This window comes from Rhinichthys klamathensis, unplaced genomic scaffold, assembly GCF_029890125.1.
Source record: "Rhinichthys klamathensis goyatoka isolate OS25496 unplaced genomic scaffold, OSU_Roscu_1.1 h1tg000020l_1, whole genome shotgun sequence".
NCBI classification, from domain to species: domain Eukaryota; kingdom Metazoa; phylum Chordata; class Actinopteri; order Cypriniformes; family Leuciscidae; genus Rhinichthys; species Rhinichthys klamathensis.
In genome coordinates, this window is record NW_026606571.1 from 4,133,595 (window position 1) to 4,156,935 (window position 23,341).

The 23,341-nt window shown below is 38.9% G+C and overlaps 1 protein-coding gene and 1 long non-coding RNA gene across 2 annotated transcripts; one reads left to right on the plus strand and one right to left on the minus strand.

Moving 5' to 3' along the window:
* Positions 1–1,054: 1,054 nt before the first annotated feature.
* On the minus strand, positions 1,055–2,631 carry LOC130075675 (L-rhamnose-binding lectin CSL3-like). The gene is made up of 8 exons (XM_056240420.1): positions 2,601–2,631; positions 2,505–2,528; positions 2,361–2,417; positions 2,110–2,245; positions 1,875–1,984; positions 1,684–1,728; positions 1,382–1,502; positions 1,055–1,160 (listed from the first exon to the last, which is right to left on the minus strand). Exons 1-8 carry the CDS (start codon positions 2,629–2,631, stop codon positions 1,055–1,057), a joined length of 630 nt encoding a protein of 209 aa, XP_056096395.1.
* Positions 2,632–21,614: 18,983 nt separating this feature from the next.
* Positions 21,615–23,027, plus strand: LOC130075694 (uncharacterized). Its single transcript, XR_008805564.1, has 2 exons — positions 21,615–21,978; positions 22,846–23,027. It is a non-coding gene; the product is annotated as an uncharacterized LOC130075694 (long non-coding RNA).
* The last annotated feature ends 314 nt before the right edge of the window (positions 23,028–23,341 follow it).

A 23,341-nucleotide genomic window follows, 5' to 3' on the forward strand; every position in this document is an offset into this window, starting at 1 on the left:
TCACATGAACATAACTTAAGTCTCTAGACAGATGGTGTAACCAGATTTCCTACAAACAATTTGTTGGAAACAGTGCAGCCCATGCAAATTTGTGCAAGATGCAAGTGTATTTAATGTTTCTCAGCAAAAGAGTCTAGCACACACTCTGAAGTGGTGGGGCAATGATGGAGGCTTCTTGATATAGGACAGGGTTACTCAAGCACTTTAAATCAGATTTTAGTGTATTTGCAAATGTTAGGATGCTTTATACATGGAGTGCTTTTTGCAATACAAATTCTTACAAAAGAGCTTTACAAGAAATAGAAATGAAAGAACTCGTGTTTTAAAGGTTCAACAATTTGGTGGTTCTTTTAAGTTCACTAAAAATGTTCTTTTGGGAGCCAAAAATGGTTATGGCTTCACTGTGAAAACCCCATTTTTAAAGCATATTTACACCATTAAAAAATAAATGGCTGCCTTTAAGTAAAATCAACTCTGCTGTAGAAGTATTTTCAACTTATACAATTTAAAATTGTATAACTTAGTTGTTTAGCTTATGATTAAAGCAATGTCAAGCGTTTTTAGGCCAAAACATTTGTCACATACAATAAATATCTCCTCACTATCCACTAGCTGCCTGTCCCCTGAACACACAGTAAAAAGACACTATCTCTGCAAACACCCCAGGCTCCACAAACGGCAACAAAAAACTGTTCCAGCCAATAACCGACAAGGATTTGGGGGTTAATGCTTGAATGAGGGAGGGTCTAGCTAACCTCTTTTGTTTGACAATACTTTAAACGTCAACAAGTGACACTCAGAACACCTTTAATGTAAACACCCTGATATCTTTTACAGTGTAGTGTAACAGATTATCAGTTCCCACAAACATCACCTACATTTTTTTTTATATATATAGAAAATTGCACATTTAGAAACCAATAGTTTTTTCACTGAAATTCATGAGACCATTTGGAAAACATTTGGATTCAACTTTTTATTTTGGTCTCTATTGTCATTTGTTGACAATCATGACACATGGACATAAAGTGCATTTGTGGCAGGATGGTCAATATTATTTACAGCAGTACGTCACTTCCAGATACTTATAGACACCCACACATGGATCAGTGAAGACAGAATTTGAAGCACATAGTCGACACGACTTCTTCCCGTCGCACCTTAAGAAAGAAATTGGAAGAATTAGAAAAAGACTGTCTATCAGCTCTTGTATCATTCTACGGTCTCAAACTACGTCACATTTTTCTTTGTTGTCCTTGTGTAAAAGTTAATACACAGGATAATGATTCTCAATATACATTGTCCCTTGGATACATTTAAAGAATAGCTGAAGACAGTGTGACCTAAAGTGACTCTAGATGAAGTGTATCTGGTGCTGTACTTCGAACGCAGGCTGCTGGTCTGAGGAGAGTAACAGTCTGGTGTGGTTGCCAATGCATGAGGGCATGTTACGAGATCCCGTCGTCCATAATTGGCATGATGAACATGAATAACACCTTTACCTTGTGATACACAGACACCGATATCAATTAATCACTTTAATAAATAAAAAAACTATGTGCCAACATGTACTGCAGCAGGACTGATCCATACAAAGCATTGTGGACATGAGGCTATACACTCTGATCTCAGTATAGTAAATAACATGCAGAAAAAAAACGAAAAAAAAAAAAAAGTACTTACAACACTTAATGACGCTATGACCATTTTCACAGGTTACACTTATTTCTAGTTTTTTGGGGGGGGGGGGGGAGAAGGGGAACAGAGGTCAGACAATACAGTTACTCCAGTACAAGATATGCAAATATTTTATTCCTTGGTTTTATTCCTTTATAAAATATTAAACTTCAAAGTGAACGATGGAAATTACTTACTTGCTGGGATACATTCATAAGATACATCCAGGTATTTATAAGTCCCAACACAAGGATCAGAGAAAACAGAGTTCACTGCAGGAACAGTACAGCTCTTTCTTCCATCACACCTGATTCATGGACAGACAAACAACAAGTACTTATTAGCACTAATATACTATACACATATGCATCTTGTGCTAATGCATACACTGAAATTGTACATTTATTTTCCTATGTTATCGGTCAAACCTACCGAGCAGACATTATAGAGAGGGACGCTTCTGCTCTGCATTGTTTATTTGAGAGCTGATTAGCTGGTTTCCCACTAGCACACGTTTTGCAATCAGTTCGCCCATAGTTGGCTTTAATGACCTTTATGAAACCCGAATCTGATGTTTAAAGGGGGGAGGGGGGAGGAGAGAGAAACAGAGGAGACACAAAGGCTCAAGATACTCATACTGTGTGAACAAAAGCCGAACATAACTCAAATGACTAATTACTCACCACATTTGAGACACATGGACTCTCCTTCACAAACAACCTTTTCTTTGGCTTCTGCCCCTGCATAGGAAATTAGTAAAATTATTTAAACGTTCTGCACCTAAAAGTCTTTAATGAGACTGCACATGTTTTAGTCAGTTGCCTTACCATGTTGATACAGAAACAGCAGCACTGAAAGTCCAATAACAACAAGTTAGAAGATTGGAACCAATTCAATTTGCATGATTTTTCAAAAGTACTTACAAGTGACCCAGCTTAGCTTTTGCACCAGCATGTTGAATGTGTGAACAGAAGGAAAAGGCCTGGAATTATTTTAAGGCGACACATGAGCACACAATATTTATAACAAAAAAATAAAGTTCAGATGCTCGGAAATTGAACAAGATTCCAAAAAACCTTTTTCTCTCTCAAATTATTGCAGTAAATGACTGAATTCCATTACATTGTTATATTTAGCCAACTCATAGGAGCACAGTTGAATCCAAGAGCAATTTATTGAAAATAAACAAAACATGACTTTGACTAAAGAATCAAAAACATACACTTGAGACTCACCAAAAACAATTACAGAGAACAAAGCTTGACAAAAGACTACAGAAACATGATGTCTATGTATACACAAGGACTAATGACACAACAAGACACACCTGAAAGTAATCAACACAATGAACCAATGGCAACACACAACTGAAAAACACATGACATGACCATAAACCAATGAGAACATGACATGGCAAAGGATCCAAATACACAGGCAGTGTCGCTGCTAACCATTTTGGTGCCCTAAGCTTAATTCCTTTATGGCAAACTTTTTTGAATTCTCCTTCACAAACAACTTAGATTGAGAATTCACTTTTTTGAATTCTCAATCTAAGGCCCTAACTCCAGAGTTAAAATCAGTGTACTTGAGTGTACGAAATCCCTATAGAAGGGAACAAAAGGGAACGAATAACATTATGTGGAAAAATAAGTATGTCCGAAATCACAGTACTCAAAAAAGATTAAGCAAAAAAGTACCCAGATGACCTACTACTTCTGGCGAGATTCTTTAATATCCCATGATGAATGGCAGTAAAGCAACACAACTAACGCTGGTAGTTCACATGATCATGACAGTATGATGAATATTGTACATCCTACATTCATATTACATAGGACATACTTTTTTTGGCAGTCTTGAATAACTTACTTCAAGATTACTTATTCAAAATAAGTACCTACTCAAGAGATTACGCGATTTCGGATGTGGCCAGAATATTGTGTACACGAATCCAGGCACTGGCAAGGATCTTGGTTCACTACACATTGGGAGTGGGACAATGATTACTCAATTTCCAGCGATATCACTACATACAACGTCAACGTAGTAGAACGTAACCGCTGGTATAAATCAACAACAAGAACCTATATATTTTTTATATTATTTTGATGCTGTTTAAACACTATCCTTACAACCTTTTGAATATTAATTATAAATGTTAACTAGACATGTACACTATCTGTCTAGCGATGTGTGTTTAAGCTGGCATATAATAATAATAAAAAAAAAACAGTTGTGTTTTTGTGTGATTTCATTTGACATTTTCTGAAAAAATGTTAGTGGTTGCTGACCTAGTTTTGTAGTAGGATGTTAATTAATTCCATGCTGGAACTTTTCACATTTACATAAGGAACAGTTTTCCAATATTTGATTGGTCATGTAACCGGTCCTACTCAACCAACTCTGAGCGGGATTCGCACCGGTGTTTTCGGCGTGGGAGGAGGGCGCACTAACAAGGACACCAGTGCATCTTGAAGCCAGGGCCAGTTGTTCAAAAGAAATCTGATCGGATTTCGGCTATCGGATTGGATCAGATCTTGAAGATTTGTTGTTCAAAAGAAAAAAAGGATTCTTAAATCAGATTAGATCACAATCTTGGTTTTGATCTGGATCAAATAATCAGTTTGTGTTGTTCAAAACTTTTTAGTAAGATTGGGATATTTGGCTTATACTGCTATATAAATGCAGTCCATTTATACTGACCCCACCAGAAGGGTGGATTTCAGGAACAAAAATTTAATAAACCTTAAAAAAAATACAACATTTGTATCATGTAATTTACACACACACAATTTTTTTGATTTTGCTTTTGATTAGTTTAATTGTTAAAGTAATAAATTAGAAGTAGGGCCTAGACATTAGGTTCGTATTATGCCTTTCAATAGCCTACCGTATAGTAGAAAAGAGATTTTGGCGCCATAAAATAATCCCCAAACAGCTGTAAATATCAAACAAAAATATAGCTGCGAGCAGCGATTGCGGGCCCAAGCCGGTGGCACCGCAACCCCGGAGCCTTTAGTTACCTAAAGGCACCGGAGTGGCGGTGCCGCCGGCTTTGGCCCTTCGTCGCTGCTCGCAGCTATATATATATATATATATATATATAAACACCCCGGTGCCTTTAGGGTTACTGTGCACAACGTGCAAAAACGTAACACCGCTTTCACTGTCGCCCTACGGTCTCATGGATTTAACGGACACATGAAATAAGTACACAAGACCGAAAATTCATATGAACAATACATTTAAATACATTTAAATTATAACTAGTCAGAATGGCATTGTAGATATCTCAAACTGGAGTTAGGGATAGTCATAAACAGGGGCGACAGTGGCTCAGTGGTTCATATAGGTTGTCTATAAACCACCAACGAAGGTTGGTGGTTCAATCCCCGGTTCCACCTGACCAAGTGTCGAGGTGTCCATGAGCAAGACACCTAATCCCAGCTGCTCCCGACGAGCTGGATGGCGCCTTGCATGGCTGACACCGCCGTCGGTATGAATGAGTGAGTGAATGGGTGAATGTGAGGCAATATGCAAAGCGCTTTGGTGGCCACTGGGTCTGTGAAAGCGCTATATAAATGCAGTCCATTTACCATGTAAGCCTGTCTAATTTGATCCAATGCCGGCATTCAAATTAGCGGTGAAGGTCTCAACGCGCGTTCCGTCTCTTCCAATGGCAGAGGGATTTATAATTAAATGCAATACTTTTTATCTTATGTATTAACTCGTTTCATCTGACTCCATAAATGAAAGTGTTTTTCAATGATATCTGTGCATCATTAAGTATACGTTAATGTTTGACTATTCGTTTTAACTCCAATGAAAATAAAGTCAAAGTCTGTTAGAATAATCAAATATAACAATTTATTATGTCAGGTAAATGTATTATAATAATTCCATAATCAATTGAAAGATAATCAATGCAAATCATCAAATGTTCTAGAACAAAGAGGAAAATCTTTTACCCGACATGAAATACATGAATGCTGAGTCTCGGCGACTCAGCATTCACGGGCTATCTGAGATACAGAAAGAGCCACGATCCCTTGCTGCCTTCCATTAAATAGCCAGAACTTCTTTTCAATGGTAATTTGCATTCAGGTTACACCTTATTTGGGGGGTAGGGGAGAAAAGCCATTTGTCCACCTTATTTGTGTGCCTGTTTCTCTAAACTTCTAAAAAACCTTATTACCTTTTGTTTTACTTATTTGGAATGAGACATTTGTACCACTCATTCCTGAGACATTTCAAATGATACCAAACATAATACTCAATGATAATCATTCACATCAAACCATACATATATTCTTATGTGTGTTTTAGGTGATCTGTATGAAGGGGAAGGAGTGGGGGATGAGGGGAAGAAATGTAGATTAGGATGATTCAGAGGTGAGACCTTTGTCTCCGGGGAAGAGGGGGGAAGCCAAATGTTAATTTGCCAAGGTCCTTTGTCTCAATAGACCATGTGGTCAGATATTTTCTCTTCAACAAGTTTTACGGTCTTACAGTTCCCTCCTTGATCCCGTGGGTCACATTCAGACACTTAAGGGGTCATAGTAAGACGTTTGTCGTAATCCTTGAAACTCAAAAATTGTCTTTGCAATGTCAGCATCTGTAGAAGCTCAGAGGGCTGTGTTCACCTGCAGAACACCTGTTCTCACCAGGTGTATGTAGCATGAGTCCAGCAGGTGGATGAGGCGTTCAGGCTTTCTGCCAGTGATCCTGTGATGTGAGCAAAGTTCATATAGTCAATCTGGACCTTTTGACTTGTTCAGTTGATGTGTCATTCCTTCATGGAGAAACTTCCGCTTCCCTGGCACCTTCCCCATAACGATAATCTGTCCCTTCTTGACCAATCCTGTCACCTCCCAACGGTGCGGCTGTCTGGACAGACCTCAGTGGATGAAGGTGTTCTCCTTGGCTTCACACTGCCTTGTGTGAGACACCTGAAAAGCATCTTAAATGTCCGCTTCACGATTGAACACATATGAACCTGAACTCGCGAAGAAATCCTTAGAAACGCATAATGCAACAAAACAGAATCATGTCATGTTCAATGTAAAATACCATGTTCTTGTCAGCAGGTGTGAATGGTACATTTGTCTCATATTAAATATCCAATTCTTAAATATATATATATTTTTTGGGTCTGAATTATACAAAGGAAATGCAGCAAGAGGTCAGTGTAATCAAAGCAATCAAATAAATGGTATGCATCAATACGTCTTGTAATAACAATAATAATATTCAAAAATAAAAAAAATATGAAGAATCAGTGTTTGTTCAGGAATCTTCCAATGTAAGCCACTTATGCAATCTAAGAAGTGACTTGGAACATGAATGGAGATTGTTCATTTCTTGTAACAGGTGTGAGATTGTGTGTTTGTGTGAGGGTGTGTGTGTGTGTGTGCATCTGTGTGTGAGTGTGATAGTTTGTGTGAGAGAAAGAGAGAGAGAGAGTGTGTGTGTGTGTGTGTGTTGTTGGCTAAGTCACAGTCAATGACAGGGTTGAATTGTAAATTCTGTAATTGTTTGAAGCGCTCACACTTCAGATCTATTTGTTATGATGTTTCTGTTATTAGTGGTTGTTGAGAAATCAGGGGCCCTCTGACCTTCCAACCACCCTAATAACAATCAGAAAGTTTAAACATTCTTAAATTTAATAGCAGGTCTGCCTCTGCTTTAATTTTGTTTTTGCATCATTGATTTGTGACTGTAGCCATTCATATGTATATTACAGTGTTTTCCCATGAGTTGGCAGAGTGTTGTGAATAGCGTATGCTATGTGTGCCTCGGTCATCATGGGATCAGCTTTCCCATCCTATGTGTGTGAAGCTATCTGGATCTGTTAGTGTGAAGATGGACAATAGATCTTTAGTGAAGTGACACTTTTGGACTCTATGTCATCTTTATCTTCTCATGATGTGTAGTGTTCAGTCTGAATAGACTTGGATCTATTCCAGGTCATGATGCTGTGAGGGTGTAGTGATGGAGGAGTGTGTTCAGTGTTCATGTCTAGGAGATGGGTGGAATCGACTGGATAGCAATTGTGTTGCAAATTTTAGTTCCAGTTCTAAACTGGGAGGCCATGCTAATGTAGTGATGTGCTATTGTGAGATGTAAATGGCCTTTGAAGTGTCTTTTCACCCATCTCCCGAGTCTCAGGTTATGTTCTAACAATCGTGAGGTCCGGCCGTCCTGGCATCCGTCCCCTGAGGAATTGCAGAAGTAACCTGACAGAAACAAGTGCAGAGAGAACCACAGTTAATTCTGATGTTTTCAACAGTTTCAAATTCAGACATGTGGGATTCTTTTGCTTGCTCCATTATCATGTCCATTGCAATTTTAATTCCAGCTGTCACATGAAACCGAGTTTCATTGACCAGGTCTGAATTATTGCTGTTGTTTCAGTGCAGTGTGCGACACCTTAAAGCTGCTCTTGTAGTCGAGCCTTCACAGTCTGCTGTGTCACAGCATTAAGGTCCCAGTTCTGCTGGGGACATTCTCTGGCTTTACCTCAAGTTGCTTTCATTACAGTCAGATCTGTGGTCATGGTGTCGTTCACACATTTGGTTAGTGCAGGTCTCTAGTTACCTTATGTGGTCTGTCTGATGTTTAGTTCACACCCTCCTTCTAAATTTGCTTCCTTGATCAGTTGGCTATTACCTGTGCCACACTTCTGGGAGTGTTTTTTAAAGGCAAAAAATTAAAACACACCTCCACCCTTTTGGCACTGGATAGCAGGTCAACGAAAATCGAACTGTAAGGATTAATGTCACACTTCTCCAATTAATGCCTGCTTGGCGATTACAACATAATGTATATTATAATTTGAGTTATAATACAATTACATTATTTAAGAATATAAATTAAATTATATTATTTCTGGTCTTCTGAAGAGTCTCTGCTCGTTCGCATGTGTTTACATTTGAATATGAAAAGGCTTTCTGGCTCAAGGCTCATAAGCTGTACATTCGCTGTTTCTCCTTTCTGTTTGCTAGGTTTCAAATACCTTTTCTTCTCATTTAGTCTTTTTAAATGGCCATTTTAACGTTTGATTATTCTTTTGAACTCTTAATTTTAGTTTTATCCGATTAGATCAGGGAATCTATATCGCTCAGCGTTCCTTCTCCCAAGGCCGCACGGCACACTCCCGTCAGTTCCAATAACCAATTCAGAGGTAATTTGGCTAAATATCTGGGATCTGCCGTAATTCACACGTACACAATCGAAGACATCTACATAGCCCCCTTGAATGCCACCTCAGGAACTTAATTCAATAATTTACTTTAGTAGCGTGCACTTATCTAAAGTAACATTAAATTAGAACAGAGGTATTTAGACGTACCCAAATCTAGATCAAACAGCATTAGCTGATTCTAGACGGAAACTACCCGTCTCCTCATTCAAGTACACTTAAAATGGTATCGGATATTAGCCGTCGCTAATCTGACGCGAAAGATGTGGAAATATACGAATCCAATAATCTATGGAAAAAACAGTCTTTCAGAGTCATTCAGAATTAATTCAAACGTAACCATTTACAAATTTGGTATGCGAAACAGCTCCCATAGAGTGGAGAGGTAAAGTCTACGTTCTCTAAAGCTTTGAATATGAAAAGGTTTTTTGTTTCAGGATTAATGAGATGCGCGTTCGTGGTTTCTGACTCTCAAATTCATTGTGAATCACATTATAACCACACTCAGCATAGAGACACACGCGTTTAATTCAGTTCACACAGGATACGCGGCCTAGAATACAACATCAACAGCCTTTACCTAAGTGTTCCAAATACACAAACAGTAAAGCAATCCTGTGTTTAAAGAATAAACTTACAATTAGCCTATGTGCACATATGGTGGCACAAACAACTATGAAGTGTGTTCTAGGAGTGCATTACAATGTTTAAAGCACAACTCCAAATTTGAAAATACAAATTATTGCATTATTGCCTTTTAATCCCATCTGTGTTAAAGTGGAAGCTTTCAAATGCAATATAGAGTTTGTCAAGATTTGTTTAGGTTTAGAATATTATTCAATGTGGCTTTTGTGCCCACCGGTGGGCTGGTCACACAAAGAGTTAAGCGTTTTTTTAATGCAGCATGGCTTTAGCATTTAGCATTAGCTTAGTTTTTAAGTAGCATGGGCAATACTAGCATTTAGCCTAGCCTCGTTTTGGAGGCAGCATGGCTTTAGCATTTAGCATTAGCTTCGTTTTTTAAGTAGCATGGGCAATACTAGCATTTAGCTTAGCTTCGTTTTGGAAGCAGCATGGACAATAACATTTAGCTTAGCCTTGAGATCCGATTTTAGCCTGTAAATAATATCATCCTGTTTTACCAAATTTAGCTTTTTATAAACAATGCATCGATCTGCCTTTTTATTTATAAAATCACGTGTTCTCCGATTTTCTCCATTTACAAACTTAGATTTTTCTTTCTGTTGTTTTCCGATTCTCTTATTGTTGCTAGTTCGTTTCAACAAAGCCAATACCACAATGGCGACAAACATGCGGCTGATTTGAAAACTTTTAGGCTGTTTTACAGCTCCTCATCAAGTAACGTTACACGAAAAACATTTAGAAGATGTTATTCCGATTTTAGGTTTCGTTTTTTGTTGCTTAGTCAAACAAGGATATCTTTAATCTATTAACAAGGGTTTTCATTCTTCATCTGCGCTGTCGCTTATCACGTCCTCACGTATTTCAGTTCTGGACTAAACAAAGGGATTTCCTATAGCTACCCATAACAATGCAACTCAACACTTCACAAGAGGAAGAAGAACTGGACTAAACAAAGGGATTTCCTATAGCTACCCATAACAATGCAACTCAACACTTCACAAGAGGAAGAAGAAAATGACTTACCACAGCGGCAGAAGAAAGATAAGATGTTCAAACCTCATTTTGATTTTAAAATCCCCATACTTTGCTGGAAAGGACGTTGCTCGCGAAATCCTGTTGCGATCACGTCTCGGGGTCACCAATTTGTAAGGCTGACTAATTTGATCCAATGCCGGCATTCAAATTAGCGGTGAAGGTCTCAACGCGCGTTCCGTCTCTTCCAATGGCAGAGGGATTTATAATTAAATGCAATACTTTTTATCTTATGTATTAACTCGTTTCATCTGACTCCATAAATGAAAGTGTTTTTCAATGATATCTGTGCATCATTAAGTATACGTTAATGTTTGACTATTCGTTTTAACTCCAATGAAAATAAAGTCAAAGTCTGTTAGAATAATCAAATATAACAATTTATTATGTCAGGTAAATGTATTATAATAATTCCATAATCAATTGAAAGATAATCAATGCAAATCATCAAATGTTCTAGAACAAAGAGGAAAATCTTTTACCCGACATGAAATACATGAATGCTGAGTCTCGGCGACTCAGCATTCACGGGCTATCTGAGATACAGAAAGAGCCACGATCCCTTGCTGCCTTCCATTAAATAGCCAGAACTTCTTTTCAATGGTAATTTGCATTCAGGTTACACCTTATTTGGGGGGTAGGGGAGAAAAGCCATTTGTCCACCTTATTTGTGTGCCTGTTTCTCTAAACTTCTAAAAAACCTTATTACCTTTTGTTTTACTTATTTGGAATGAGACATTTGTACCACTCATTCCTGAGACATTTCAAATGATACCAAACATAATACTCAATGATAATCATTCACATCAAACCATACATATATTCTTATGTGTGTTTTAGGTGATCTGTATGAAGGGGAAGGAGTGGGGGATGAGGGGAAGAAATGTAGATTAGGATGATTCAGAGGTGAGACCTTTGTCTCCGGGGAAGAGGGGGGAAGCCAAATGTTAATTTGCCAAGGTCCTTTGTCTCAATAGACCATGTGGTCAGATATTTTCTCTTCAACAAGTTTTACGGTCTTACAGTTCCCTCCTTGATCCCGTGGGTCACATTCAGACACTTAAGGGGTCATAGTAAGACGTTTGTCGTAATCCTTGAAACTCAAAAATTGTCTTTGCAATGTCAGCATCTGTAGAAGCTCAGAGGGCTGTGTTCACCTGCAGAACACCTGTTCTCACCAGGTGTATGTAGCATGAGTCCAGCAGGTGGATGAGGCGTTCAGGCTTTCTGCCAGTGATCCTGTGATGTGAGCAAAGTTCATATAGTCAATCTGGACCTTTTGACTTGTTCAGTTGATGTGTCATTCCTTCATGGAGAAACTTCCGCTTCCCTGGCACCTTCCCCATAACGATAATCTGTCCCTTCTTGACCAATCCTGTCACCTCCCAACGGTGCGGCTGTCTGGACAGACCTCAGTGGATGAAGGTGTTCTCCTTGGCTTCACACTGCCTTGTGTGAGACACCTGAAAAGCATCTTAAATGTCCGCTTCACGATTGAACACATATGAACCTGAACTCGCGAAGAAATCCTTAGAAACGCATAATGCAACAAAACAGAATCATGTCATGTTCAATGTAAAATACCATGTTCTTGTCAGCAGGTGTGAATGGTACATTTGTCTCATATTAAATATCCAATTCTTAAATATATATATATTTTTTGGGTCTGAATTATACAAAGGAAATGCAGCAAGAGGTCAGTGTAATCAAAGCAATCAAATAAATGGTATGCATCAATACGTCTTGTAATAACAATAATAATATTCAAAAATAAAAAAAATATGAAGAATCAGTGTTTGTTCAGGAATCTTCCAATGTAAGCCACTTATGCAATCTAAGAAGTGACTTGGAACATGAATGGAGATTGTTCATTTCTTGTAACAGGTGTGAGATTGTGTGTTTGTGTGAGGGTGTGTGTGTGTGTGTGCATCTGTGTGTGAGTGTGATAGTTTGTGTGAGAGAAAGAGAGAGAGAGAGTGTGTGTGTGTGTGTGTGTTGTTGGCTAAGTCACAGTCAATGACAGGGTTGAATTGTAAATTCTGTAATTGTTTGAAGCGCTCACACTTCAGATCTATTTGTTATGATGTTTCTGTTATTAGTGGTTGTTGAGAAATCAGGGGCCCTCTGACCTTCCAACCACCCTAATAACAATCAGAAAGTTTAAACATTCTTAAATTTAATAGCAGGTCTGCCTCTGCTTTAATTTTGTTTTTGCATCATTGATTTGTGACTGTAGCCATTCATATGTATATTACAGTGTTTTCCCATGAGTTGGCAGAGTGTTGTGAATAGCGTATGCTATGTGTGCCTCGGTCATCATGGGATCAGCTTTCCCATCCTATGTGTGTGAAGCTATCTGGATCTGTTAGTGTGAAGATGGACAATAGATCTTTAGTGAAGTGACACTTTTGGACTCTATGTCATCTTTATCTTCTCATGATGTGTAGTGTTCAGTCTGAATAGACTTGGATCTATTCCAGGTCATGATGCTGTGAGGGTGTAGTGATGGAGGAGTGTGTTCAGTGTTCATGTCTAGGAGATGGGTGGAATCGACTGGATAGCAATTGTGTTGCAAATTTTAGTTCCAGTTCTAAACTGGGAGGCCATGCTAATGTAGTGATGTGCTATTGTGAGATGTAAATGGCCTTTGAAGTGTCTTTTCACCCATCTCCCGAGTCTCAGGTTATGTTCTAACAATCGTGAGGTCCGGCCGTCCTGGCATCCGTCCCCTGAGGAATTGCAGAAGTAACCTGACAGAAACAAGTGCAGAGAGAACCACAGTTAATTCTGATGTTTTCAACAGTTTCAAATTCAGACATGTGGGATTCTTTTGCTTGCTCCATTATCATGTCCATTGCAATTTTAATTCCAGCTGTCACATGAAACCGAGTTTCATTGACCAGGTCTGAATTATTGCTGTTGTTTCAGTGCAGTGTGCGACACCTTAAAGCTGCTCTTGTAGTCGAGCCTTCACAGTCTGCTGTGTCACAGCATTAAGGTCCCAGTTCTGCTGGGGACATTCTCTGGCTTTACCTCAAGTTGCTTTCATTACAGTCAGATCTGTGGTCATGGTGTCGTTCACACATTTGGTTAGTGCAGGTCTCTAGTTACCTTATGTGGTCTGTCTGATGTTTAGTTCACACCCTCCTTCTAAATTTGCTTCCTTGATCAGTTGGCTATTACCTGTGCCACACTTCTGGGAGTGTTTTTTAAAGGCAAAAAATTAAAACACACCTCCACCCTTTTGGCACTGGATAGCAGGTCAACGAAAATCGAACTGTAAGGATTAATGTCACACTTCTCCAATTAATGCCTGCTTGGCGATTACAACATAATGTATATTATAATTTGAGTTATAATACAATTACATTATTTAAGAATATAAATTAAATTATATTATTTCTGGTCTTCTGAAGAGTCTCTGCTCGTTCGCATGTGTTTACATTTGAATATGAAAAGGCTTTCTGGCTCAAGGCTCATAAGCTGTACATTCGCTGTTTCTCCTTTCTGTTTGCTAGGTTTCAAATACCTTTTCTTCTCATTTAGTCTTTTTAAATGGCCATTTTAACGTTTGATTATTCTTTTGAACTCTTAATTTTAGTTTTATCCGATTAGATCAGGGAATCTATATCGCTCAGCGTTCCTTCTCCCAAGGCCGCACGGCACACTCCCGTCAGTTCCAATAACCAATTCAGAGGTAATTTGGCTAAATATCTGGGATCTGCCGTAATTCACACGTACACAATCGAAGACATCTACATAGCCCCCTTGAATGCCACCTCAGGAACTTAATTCAATAATTTACTTTAGTAGCGTGCACTTATCTAAAGTAACATTAAATTAGAACAGAGGTATTTAGACGTACCCAAATCTAGATCAAACAGCATTAGCTGATTCTAGACGGAAACTACCCGTCTCCTCATTCAAGTACACTTAAAATGGTATCGGATATTAGCCGTCGCTAATCTGACGCGAAAGATGTGGAAATATACGAATCCAATAATCTATGGAAAAAACAGTCTTTCAGAGTCATTCAGAATTAATTCAAACGTAACCATTTACAAATTTGGTATGCGAAACAGCTCCCATAGAGTGGAGAGGTAAAGTCTACGTTCTCTAAAGCTTTGAATATGAAAAGGTTTTTTGTTTCAGGATTAATGAGATGCGCGTTCGTGGTTTCTGACTCTCAAATTCATTGTGAATCACATTATAACCACACTCAGCATAGAGACACACGCGTTTAATTCAGTTCACACAGGATACGCGGCCTAGAATACAACATCAACAGCCTTTACCTAAGTTTTCCAAATACACAAACAGTAAAGCAATCCTGTGTTTAAAGAATAAACTTACAATTAGCCTATGTGCACATATGGTGGCACAAACAACTATGAAGTGTGTTCTAGGAGTGCATTACAATGTTTAAAGCACAACTCCAAATTTGAAAATACAAATTATTGCATTATTGCCTTTTAATCCCATCTGTGTTAAAGTGGAAGCTTTCAAATGCAATATAGAGTTTGTCAAGATTTGTTTAGGTTTAGAATATTATTCAATGTGGCTTTTGTGCCCACCGGTGGGCTGGTCACACAAAGAGTTAAGCGTTTTTTTAATGCAGCATGGCTTTAGCATTTAGCATTAGCTTAGTTTTTAAGTAGCATGGGCAATACTAGCATTTAGCCTAGCCTCGTTTTGGAGGCAGCATGGCTTTAGCATTTAGCATTAGCTTCGTTTTTTAAGTAGCATGGGCAATACTAGCATTTAGCTTAGCTTCGTTTTGGAAGCAGCATGGACAATAACATTTAGCTTAGCCTTGAGATCCGATTTTAGCCTGTAAATAATATCATCCTGTTTTACCAAATTTAGCTTTTTATAAACAATGCATCGATCTGCCTTTTTATTTATAAAATCACGTGTTCTCCGATTTTCTCCATTTACAAACTTAGATTTTTCTTTCTGTTGTTTTCCGATTCTCTTATTGTTGCTAGTTCGTTTCAACAAAGCCAATACCACAATGGCGACAAACATGCGGCTGATTTGAAAACTTTTAGGCTGTTTTACAGCTCCTCATCAAGTAACGTTACACGAAAAACATTTAGAAGATGTTATTCCGATTTTAGGTTTCGTTTTTTGTTGCTTAGTCAAACAAGGATATCTTTAATCTATTAACAAGGGTTTTCATTCTTCATCTGCGCTGTCGCTTATCACGTCCTCACGTATTTCAGTTCTGGACTAAACAAAGGGATTTCCTATAGCTACCCATAACAATGCAACTCAACACTTCACAAGAGGAAGAAGAACTGGACTAAACAAAGGGATTTCCTATAGCTACCCATAACAATGCAACTCAACACTTCACAAGAGGAAGAAGAAAATGACTTACCACAGCGGCAGAAGAAAGATAAGATGTTCAAACCTCATTTTGATTTTAAAATCCCCATACTTTGCTGGAAAGGACGTTGCTCGCGAAATCCTGTTGCGATCACGTCTCGGGGTCACCAATTTGTAAGGCTGACTAATTTGATCCAATGCCGGCATTCAAATTAGCGGTGAAGGTCTCAACGCGCGTTCCGTCTCTTCCAATGGCAGAGGGATTTATAATTAAATGCAATACTTTTTATCTTATGTATTAACTCGTTTCATCTGACTCCATAAATGAAAGTGTTTTTCAATGATATCTGTGCATCATTAAGTATACGTTAATGTTTGACTATTCGTTTTAACTCCAATGAAAATAAAGTCAAAGTCTGTTAGAATAATCAAATATAACAATTTATTATGTCAGGTAAATGTATTATAATAATTCCATAATCAATTGAAAGATAATCAATGCAAATCATCAAATGTTCTAGAACAAAGAGGAAAATCTTTTACCCGACATGAAATACATGAATGCTGAGTCTCGGCGACTCAGCATTCACGGGCTATCTGAGATACAGAAAGAGCCACGATCCCTTGCTGCCTTCCATTAAATAGCCAGAACTTCTTTTCAATGGTAATTTGCATTCAGGTTACACCTTATTTGGGGGGTAGGGGAGAAAAGCCATTTGTCCACCTTATTTGTGTGTTTCTCTAAACTTCTAAAAAACCTTATTACCTTTTGTTTTACTTATTTGGAATGAGACATTTGTACCACTCATTCCTGAGACATTTCAAATGATACCAAACATAATACTCAATGATAATCATTCACATCAAACCATACATATATTCTTATGTGTGTTTTAGGTGATCTGTATGAAGGGGAAGGAGTGGGGGATGAGGGGAAGAAATGTAGATTAGGATGATTCAGAGGTGAGACCTTTGTCTCCGGGGAAGAGGGGGGAAGCCAAATGTTAATTTGCCAAGGTCCTTTGTCTCAATAGACCATGTGGTCAGATATTTTCTCTTCAACAAGTTTTACGGTCTTACAACCATTTAATTGTAGATATCTATTATCAAGTTAAAGATATCTTGAAATTCATTTTGATTAGAGATATCTAAAATTTGATATCTGTAACTTTCATTTTATTGGGTTAGCTATGCGCACTGTGATTGGCTCATTGCGTTTGGGGGCGTGGGTTAGCCATAGGTCAATTACATTACAGATGTCTTAAATGATAATACAAACTATCCAAAATATAATTACGACTTGTCAGAAAGACGTTGTTGATATCTACAATGTTAATTCCGGATAGTCAAACTTAGCTTTTAAATGTTAAAAGAGCTTGCCATACAAAGACGTAGGCTCAGAGAGAGGCTCACCATATTCAAACCAAAATATCTGACTTCCTGTTGGTCTGAGCTAATGACTGTAAATTAGAAAGTTGTCCGGCTCGAGGAGAACAATATACATACCGATTTTTGTAACTGTAGATAAAACTAATCCCCCCACTTTTGACAAAAGGTGGCGCTACTGAGCCCTCACCACGCCCGTTTCTGAAACTTTGCACATGTCTACTGGCTAATAAATGTAATGTGTCTGTCGAGTTTTATGCAATTTCAAGCATGCTAAGAGTCTCAAAAGCATCAAACAAGAATATTAAAGTTTGATGCGTTGCCACGGCAACAGTATCTAAGATATCAATAATATTTTCACAGGTCTACATCTGCCGTGTGTTAACATTATACACATAAAGTTTGAAGCAAATCATGTAAAAATAAGAGGGTTATTTCAAAGCATTTTGAAAGTGACACACTTTTTGCTGCCAGTTGGTGGCGCTATAACTTTGACTCACAATAGTCACATCCATGTGACCGGCCTCTTACAACGAACACACTACTGAAGTTTCACCAAGATCAGTTAATGTATAAAGAAGTTATAACACACTTCCTGTTTCTCTTTTCGCGCCATAATTTCATTTCCTTGCCATGGCCAAACCGTTCGAGATATCAAAAATCCCCTGGCAATTTTTCATCCTCAATGTCTTGAGTTCATGTTGACCGAGTTTCGTGCCGTGTGTTTGAATTCTCTAGGAGAAGTATTTCAAATTCCATTGCATGCGTTTTCCAAACAACCCTAAATAGCCGACTTTCTGTTGGGCTGGGGTAAAAAGTAAGAGTATGAAGGATATATGAACCAATGAGATCTATATGTGTACTGAGTTTCATATTATTACATGCAAACGTGTTTGATTTATGGACCAAGTTTTCGGACCCCGTTCCAGGGGGCGCTGTCGAGCCCCCCTGCCACGCACGGGTACCAGCTTCAGCCCGGCCCTGATGGCCGTGGGTTCTGACCCGTGTGCAAAGTTTCAAGAGTTTTTGAGCATGTTAAGGGCCCCAAAAGTGCCCGAATAGTCGTTAGAATAAAAAAAAAAAAAATTATCCTAAGGAAAACTTTCAGGGCTTGGGCCCTAAATATTATATTTAATTTTAGTGGGGTTTGTAAACTATATTGGCAAAATCATAAGAGATGAACCAGTCAAAAGGCGAGCGAACGCAAAGTTTCTCGGGTGAACGCTACGCAAACCTTTTCTGAGAGAATGCAAAAGGACCCCAATCGCCCCTATCAAATTTTTTTTCCATCACCATGTCCCTTCAAGGGCTCCGTAGAGCACTAGTAACCCATATTTAGTCATCTGAAAAAGTGTATAGTGCGTTCTATTCGACCGTAAGTGGACGGTATTTCTAGCCTAGAAATCTAGATGCACCCTAGCGGCAGCAAAAATTATTTTGCAGCAAAGTGTGGTCTAGCAACTCTCCATAGACTTTTGAGCTGGAAAAACCAAAAACTGGTCTGGCCAATCAGATCGTGTAGAGTTGGTGGGCGGGCTTAACATATGAAGGCAGAGGCATATGACGGTTCCGCGTGATTTCCATAGGTGATTTCCCTCTGCTTGAAAACAAAGAAGATGCTGCTGGCGAACAGCGGTCTTTCGAATCGGCTTTGCCCGCGACTCTGGATGACTTGGAGTTAAGAGAACGTCACTTAAAGCTCCTGTAGGTAACTTTTGAAAACATGTATTTGCTAAAACTGTCATTATGTCCTGACAGTAGAATATGAGACAGATAATCTGTGTAAAAATCAAGCTCCTCTGGCTCCTCCCAGTGGTCCTATTGCCATTTGCAAGAAATACACGCTCCCAGTCAGAAACAACCAATCAGAGCCAGGAGGAATGTCTTAGCAGTGTCAATCACGCTCGTGTACGCGCTGATCACACCCCTCTCTTCCACAGCGCGAGCCGTCGTTCAAACTCAAGATTGCCGGCGTGCTGCAGCTGTGCTTATGACGGAGAAACAACCTAAACCGCCAATTCTCGAGTGACACCTGCTCATAAAACAAAGAGGTAAAAGGAAAAAGACCGATGACGATAAACAAGCGAAAAAGAAAGAATTACACAGAGCCCATTGACTCGGTGTCAAAACTCTAGCCGCATAACATGTAGATAAAATGTCACGCACTCTGCTAAGCAACAATTGAAACCTGCTAATTCACTGGCTTGTCATGTTGCTGAAATAATGTACTAGCACAAATTATCTAGCATTATATATCGCTAGAATAATTACTTACATACTATAACGTTAGTTACCGTTATATTAACGTTATCTTACTAGCTATTTATAACTTATAGAAAGAGTGCAACGTTATAAAGTTACATGTAGGCTATTGGAAAATACATAATGATTTATTTGAGGACCAAGTTTGTAGTCAAAATATGGGCAGGCCATAGTCAATGTAAAGCATATTATTGACATTTAGTCCCTATTAGTGAATATGCCATATAACTTTTTATCCGCTGTTATGGGTGGCCCTGTTTACTAGCCTGCGCGTTCACGACAGGCTCCGCTGTGGAGGACGAGCTGTGGAGGGAGGGCTGTAGCGCAGCAGAGAGCAAGGGGGTGGGACCTGTAAGTTGTGCTTGTTCAAAATTTCAGGCTAAGTCAACGTTTTCTCAAAACTCCCTACTGCAGCTTTAAGTCATTCCTAAAAAAGACAGATGTGTTCAGAGCTTTGACGACCGGATACAGCAAAAGTTTAATATACCAACTAACTGGTTCACTGGTGGAAAAACACATGGGACTCACTCAGCCACAGCCGTTCGTTGCTCTGGTTGGTTGTAGCGCTATCCTATTGCGTGCCGAGTGATATTGAAAGACAACCGTTTATCCCGCCCCTCGGATTGAGGTATGCCAATTGTGAGTTCCCAGACCTAACATCTTGATGTAGGTCTGACTTGCCAGGCTACGGTATTTCGTCATCTTAAGTGAGATTCCAATCCTTAGAGCGAATATGTTCCGTTCAAAGGGCACTGCAAATGGCATAGGGAATAAGGGAACATCGATACATCACTTCACAGGAAGTGGAGAGCGAAAATCACCCAACTGTCATTGGGCACCGCGTCACCAGTCTGAACTAACCATAGAGCAGTTGGAAGAGATTTTAAATTTTAAATGAAAAATTCGAACGGCTCTGAGTTTACGTAGGCATTTGAGAATTCATAAATATTGTTGTTATTATTATACAAATTAAAGTATTTCTGAATGGTTAGGGTGATGAATGTTACATTTCCATAGTCTATTGTGTGAATATCTAAATAAATGAAAAGTTTTGAGAAGCAGCTGAGGCGCTTATTTTACTTACTCAGGAATGTTTGCTATGCAGCTGCGCATGGGAAAGAAAGCGCACAAGCTGAGACCTACAATTACTACAATAAGAGCACATTTGTATATAGATAACCAAATCAAAATGTATTTTCATATTCAATGACACTTACAATACAGCTTCAAATATGTTTATAATCAAGTAAAGTAGTCTATGTAATAAACTAATACAATGTTTTGATTATTATTTATTAGATACATACGGTTTTCTATATATATAGGCCTATTATATGATTTTACATTTGAAAGTAAAGTAAATTACAATATTTATTTGTGTTATATCATAATCTGCACGACCCCTTCGTTGCCTTTCTTTGATGACGTTGCAGGGCATTCCAAATAAGCGATTATTGTCAGCGAAGTCCACTTCAACAGATGTACCGTGTTCAGGGAGTATGGGGAGCAGTGAACACTGCGTAGGGAGGGACCCTGTCGAATGGAACACACCTTCGATCTGGATCAGGGTGATTCAATCCAATTTTGCTTTGAAAAACCAGTCCAAAAGTAAAATAGACCTGATTCTGGACAGCAAAACAGAATTTCCAAATCCAGATCATTCTGATCCAGATTAAACTTTTTGAGAGATGAACCCCTGGTGTGATTGGTTTACACGCACAGCTCTTACTGGCCTACCCGTTACAGTAGTTCATTTGAACTGTATTATGACCCATAAACCTGAAGTGTTATGTTTTTTACAGTATTCTTGAGGATTCTTTATATGTATGTTTTGATCATATACTGTCAGGGTCTTGCTCTGGCAGCTTTGTCTGTGTTGTCTTTGTTTCATGTCTCTATGTTTGTGTTGTGCTTGAACATTTGGTTGTGTTTGTGTTGGCCATGTGCTCCTCTGTTCCTGCCTCCTTGTTTCTCTGTACCACGCCCTCTTGTCTAGTTGAGTCCTCGTTTGTCTGAGTGTTGTCACCTGTTCCTCATGTTCTCTGCTCCCTTGTTTCAGTCCTCGTTTACGTGAGTGTTCACCTGTTCCTTGTCTAAGTGTTCTCACCTGTTACTCTTGTTAACTCCCTTTATGTGTGTGCTCTTTCCCTCATGTGTTGCCAGTTCGTTGAATGTTGTGCTACTGTTTAAATCTGTGCTACTTAGCTAGTTTCTTGTTACCTAAGTCTATTGTGTTTTATTTGTAGAAGTTTGTTAGTGCTTTAGTTCTGCCATTGGTCCTGTCTGTCTTGTCTCCTGAGTCTCTAGTTCCAGTCCTGCTAGCAGAGCGTCCCTGGCTGCTTGCACTCTGTGCTTTGGTGCAAGCCTGGTGCTTAGCCTGAGATCCCTGAGTGCCTTGCTGTTGTCCTTGGAGGTTCCTGTCTGGCTATTGCTAGTACTCTCAGGTAGTGATGGCCAAATGAAGCTTTTGTGAAGCACTGAACCACTTGAGCCAATTGGTTCGAAAATGGGTTCATTACTCGAAGCTTCAGTTGCAGCGACCTCTCCTGGCGAAAAGCAAGGCTGCAGTCAAATTAATCAGTGAGCAGTATTGGAGAAACTACTTTAGTTCTGAAGCATCTTTGCTAAGATCACCCTTGGATTTTTAACTATATTTCCTTTGAAAACTCTTTGATGCACACGCTAATGCTGAGCATAATGTTCTATTTACAAATAAAAATTGATAAATGTATGTTTTGTGTTATTTAGGAGAGAGTGCTGGGAAAATATGGCATAGGTTGGGTGTGCTTGTGTAACTATGGCAGGGGGGGATTTTTGGGATGGGGAACACTCAAAGATTTTTATTGAGGTACATTATTTTTTCAACAGTTTTTGGACTGAGTCGGTTTCTTTTTTTGCTCACAACCTCTCCAGACTTAGAAAACACTCGCTCACAAGGAACAGATGATGCTGGCGAACAATTTTTTTTTTGCAAGATTAAACAGATGAGGGTACACATTTTGATGGTTTTGTACATTGTACAATTGTACATTGTTTAGAGTGGTTATAAAGACTAAAAGGCGCTCAAAACTGTTTCAACCTATCACCTGTCAGAATCGAGATGCGCCGTTCCAGTGAATCACCTGATTGGACCGCAAACCAGTCAGATGATTCATTCAGGCAATGAAGCACTTGCTGCTTCGGACGTCATATGTCACATGATTTTTTTCGCACCAAAGCAAGCTTTGAAGCAGTGGTTCTCTAGGTTTGTAGTTCAGGGTTTCGAAGCATGTATCGAAGCTTCAGCGTCACACTGCCATCACTACTCTCAGGTCTCTTTCTGCTCTGCAAACACTACTCTCCAGCCTACAGTCTTCTTGTGCTAGCTACAGCTGCTGCTCTGCAAGTTTTGCTGCAACGGCTGTCTTTGTGTCTCATCCCTGCCTTTTGTCTGGACTGTTCACCTCTCCCACCACATCTTGTCTACTGTTTGTCAATAAACCTGTTAACACTCGTTCTGCATTTGAGTCCTCCTTCATAGACCCGTGACAATATACCAATTTAGAGATTTACTGCTTTAGCTTGATGATGAAAATCAAAGCAGAATGCACTTTCTTATCCAGAATTCAGAAATTTGCATTTGCTGTTGCCTGCAGCATCTGATATGATCAATAAACTCATCTGATTATAACTCAGAAGAAAGTAGCTATAATCTTCTATGAGTGTTTTATCTACTTCTATTATAGTATATAATATGCAAAAGTCATAGATGTTTCACAAAAAAATATCTTTAGATGGTTTTTTGTAGGCCTATCATTTTCTTTAGTG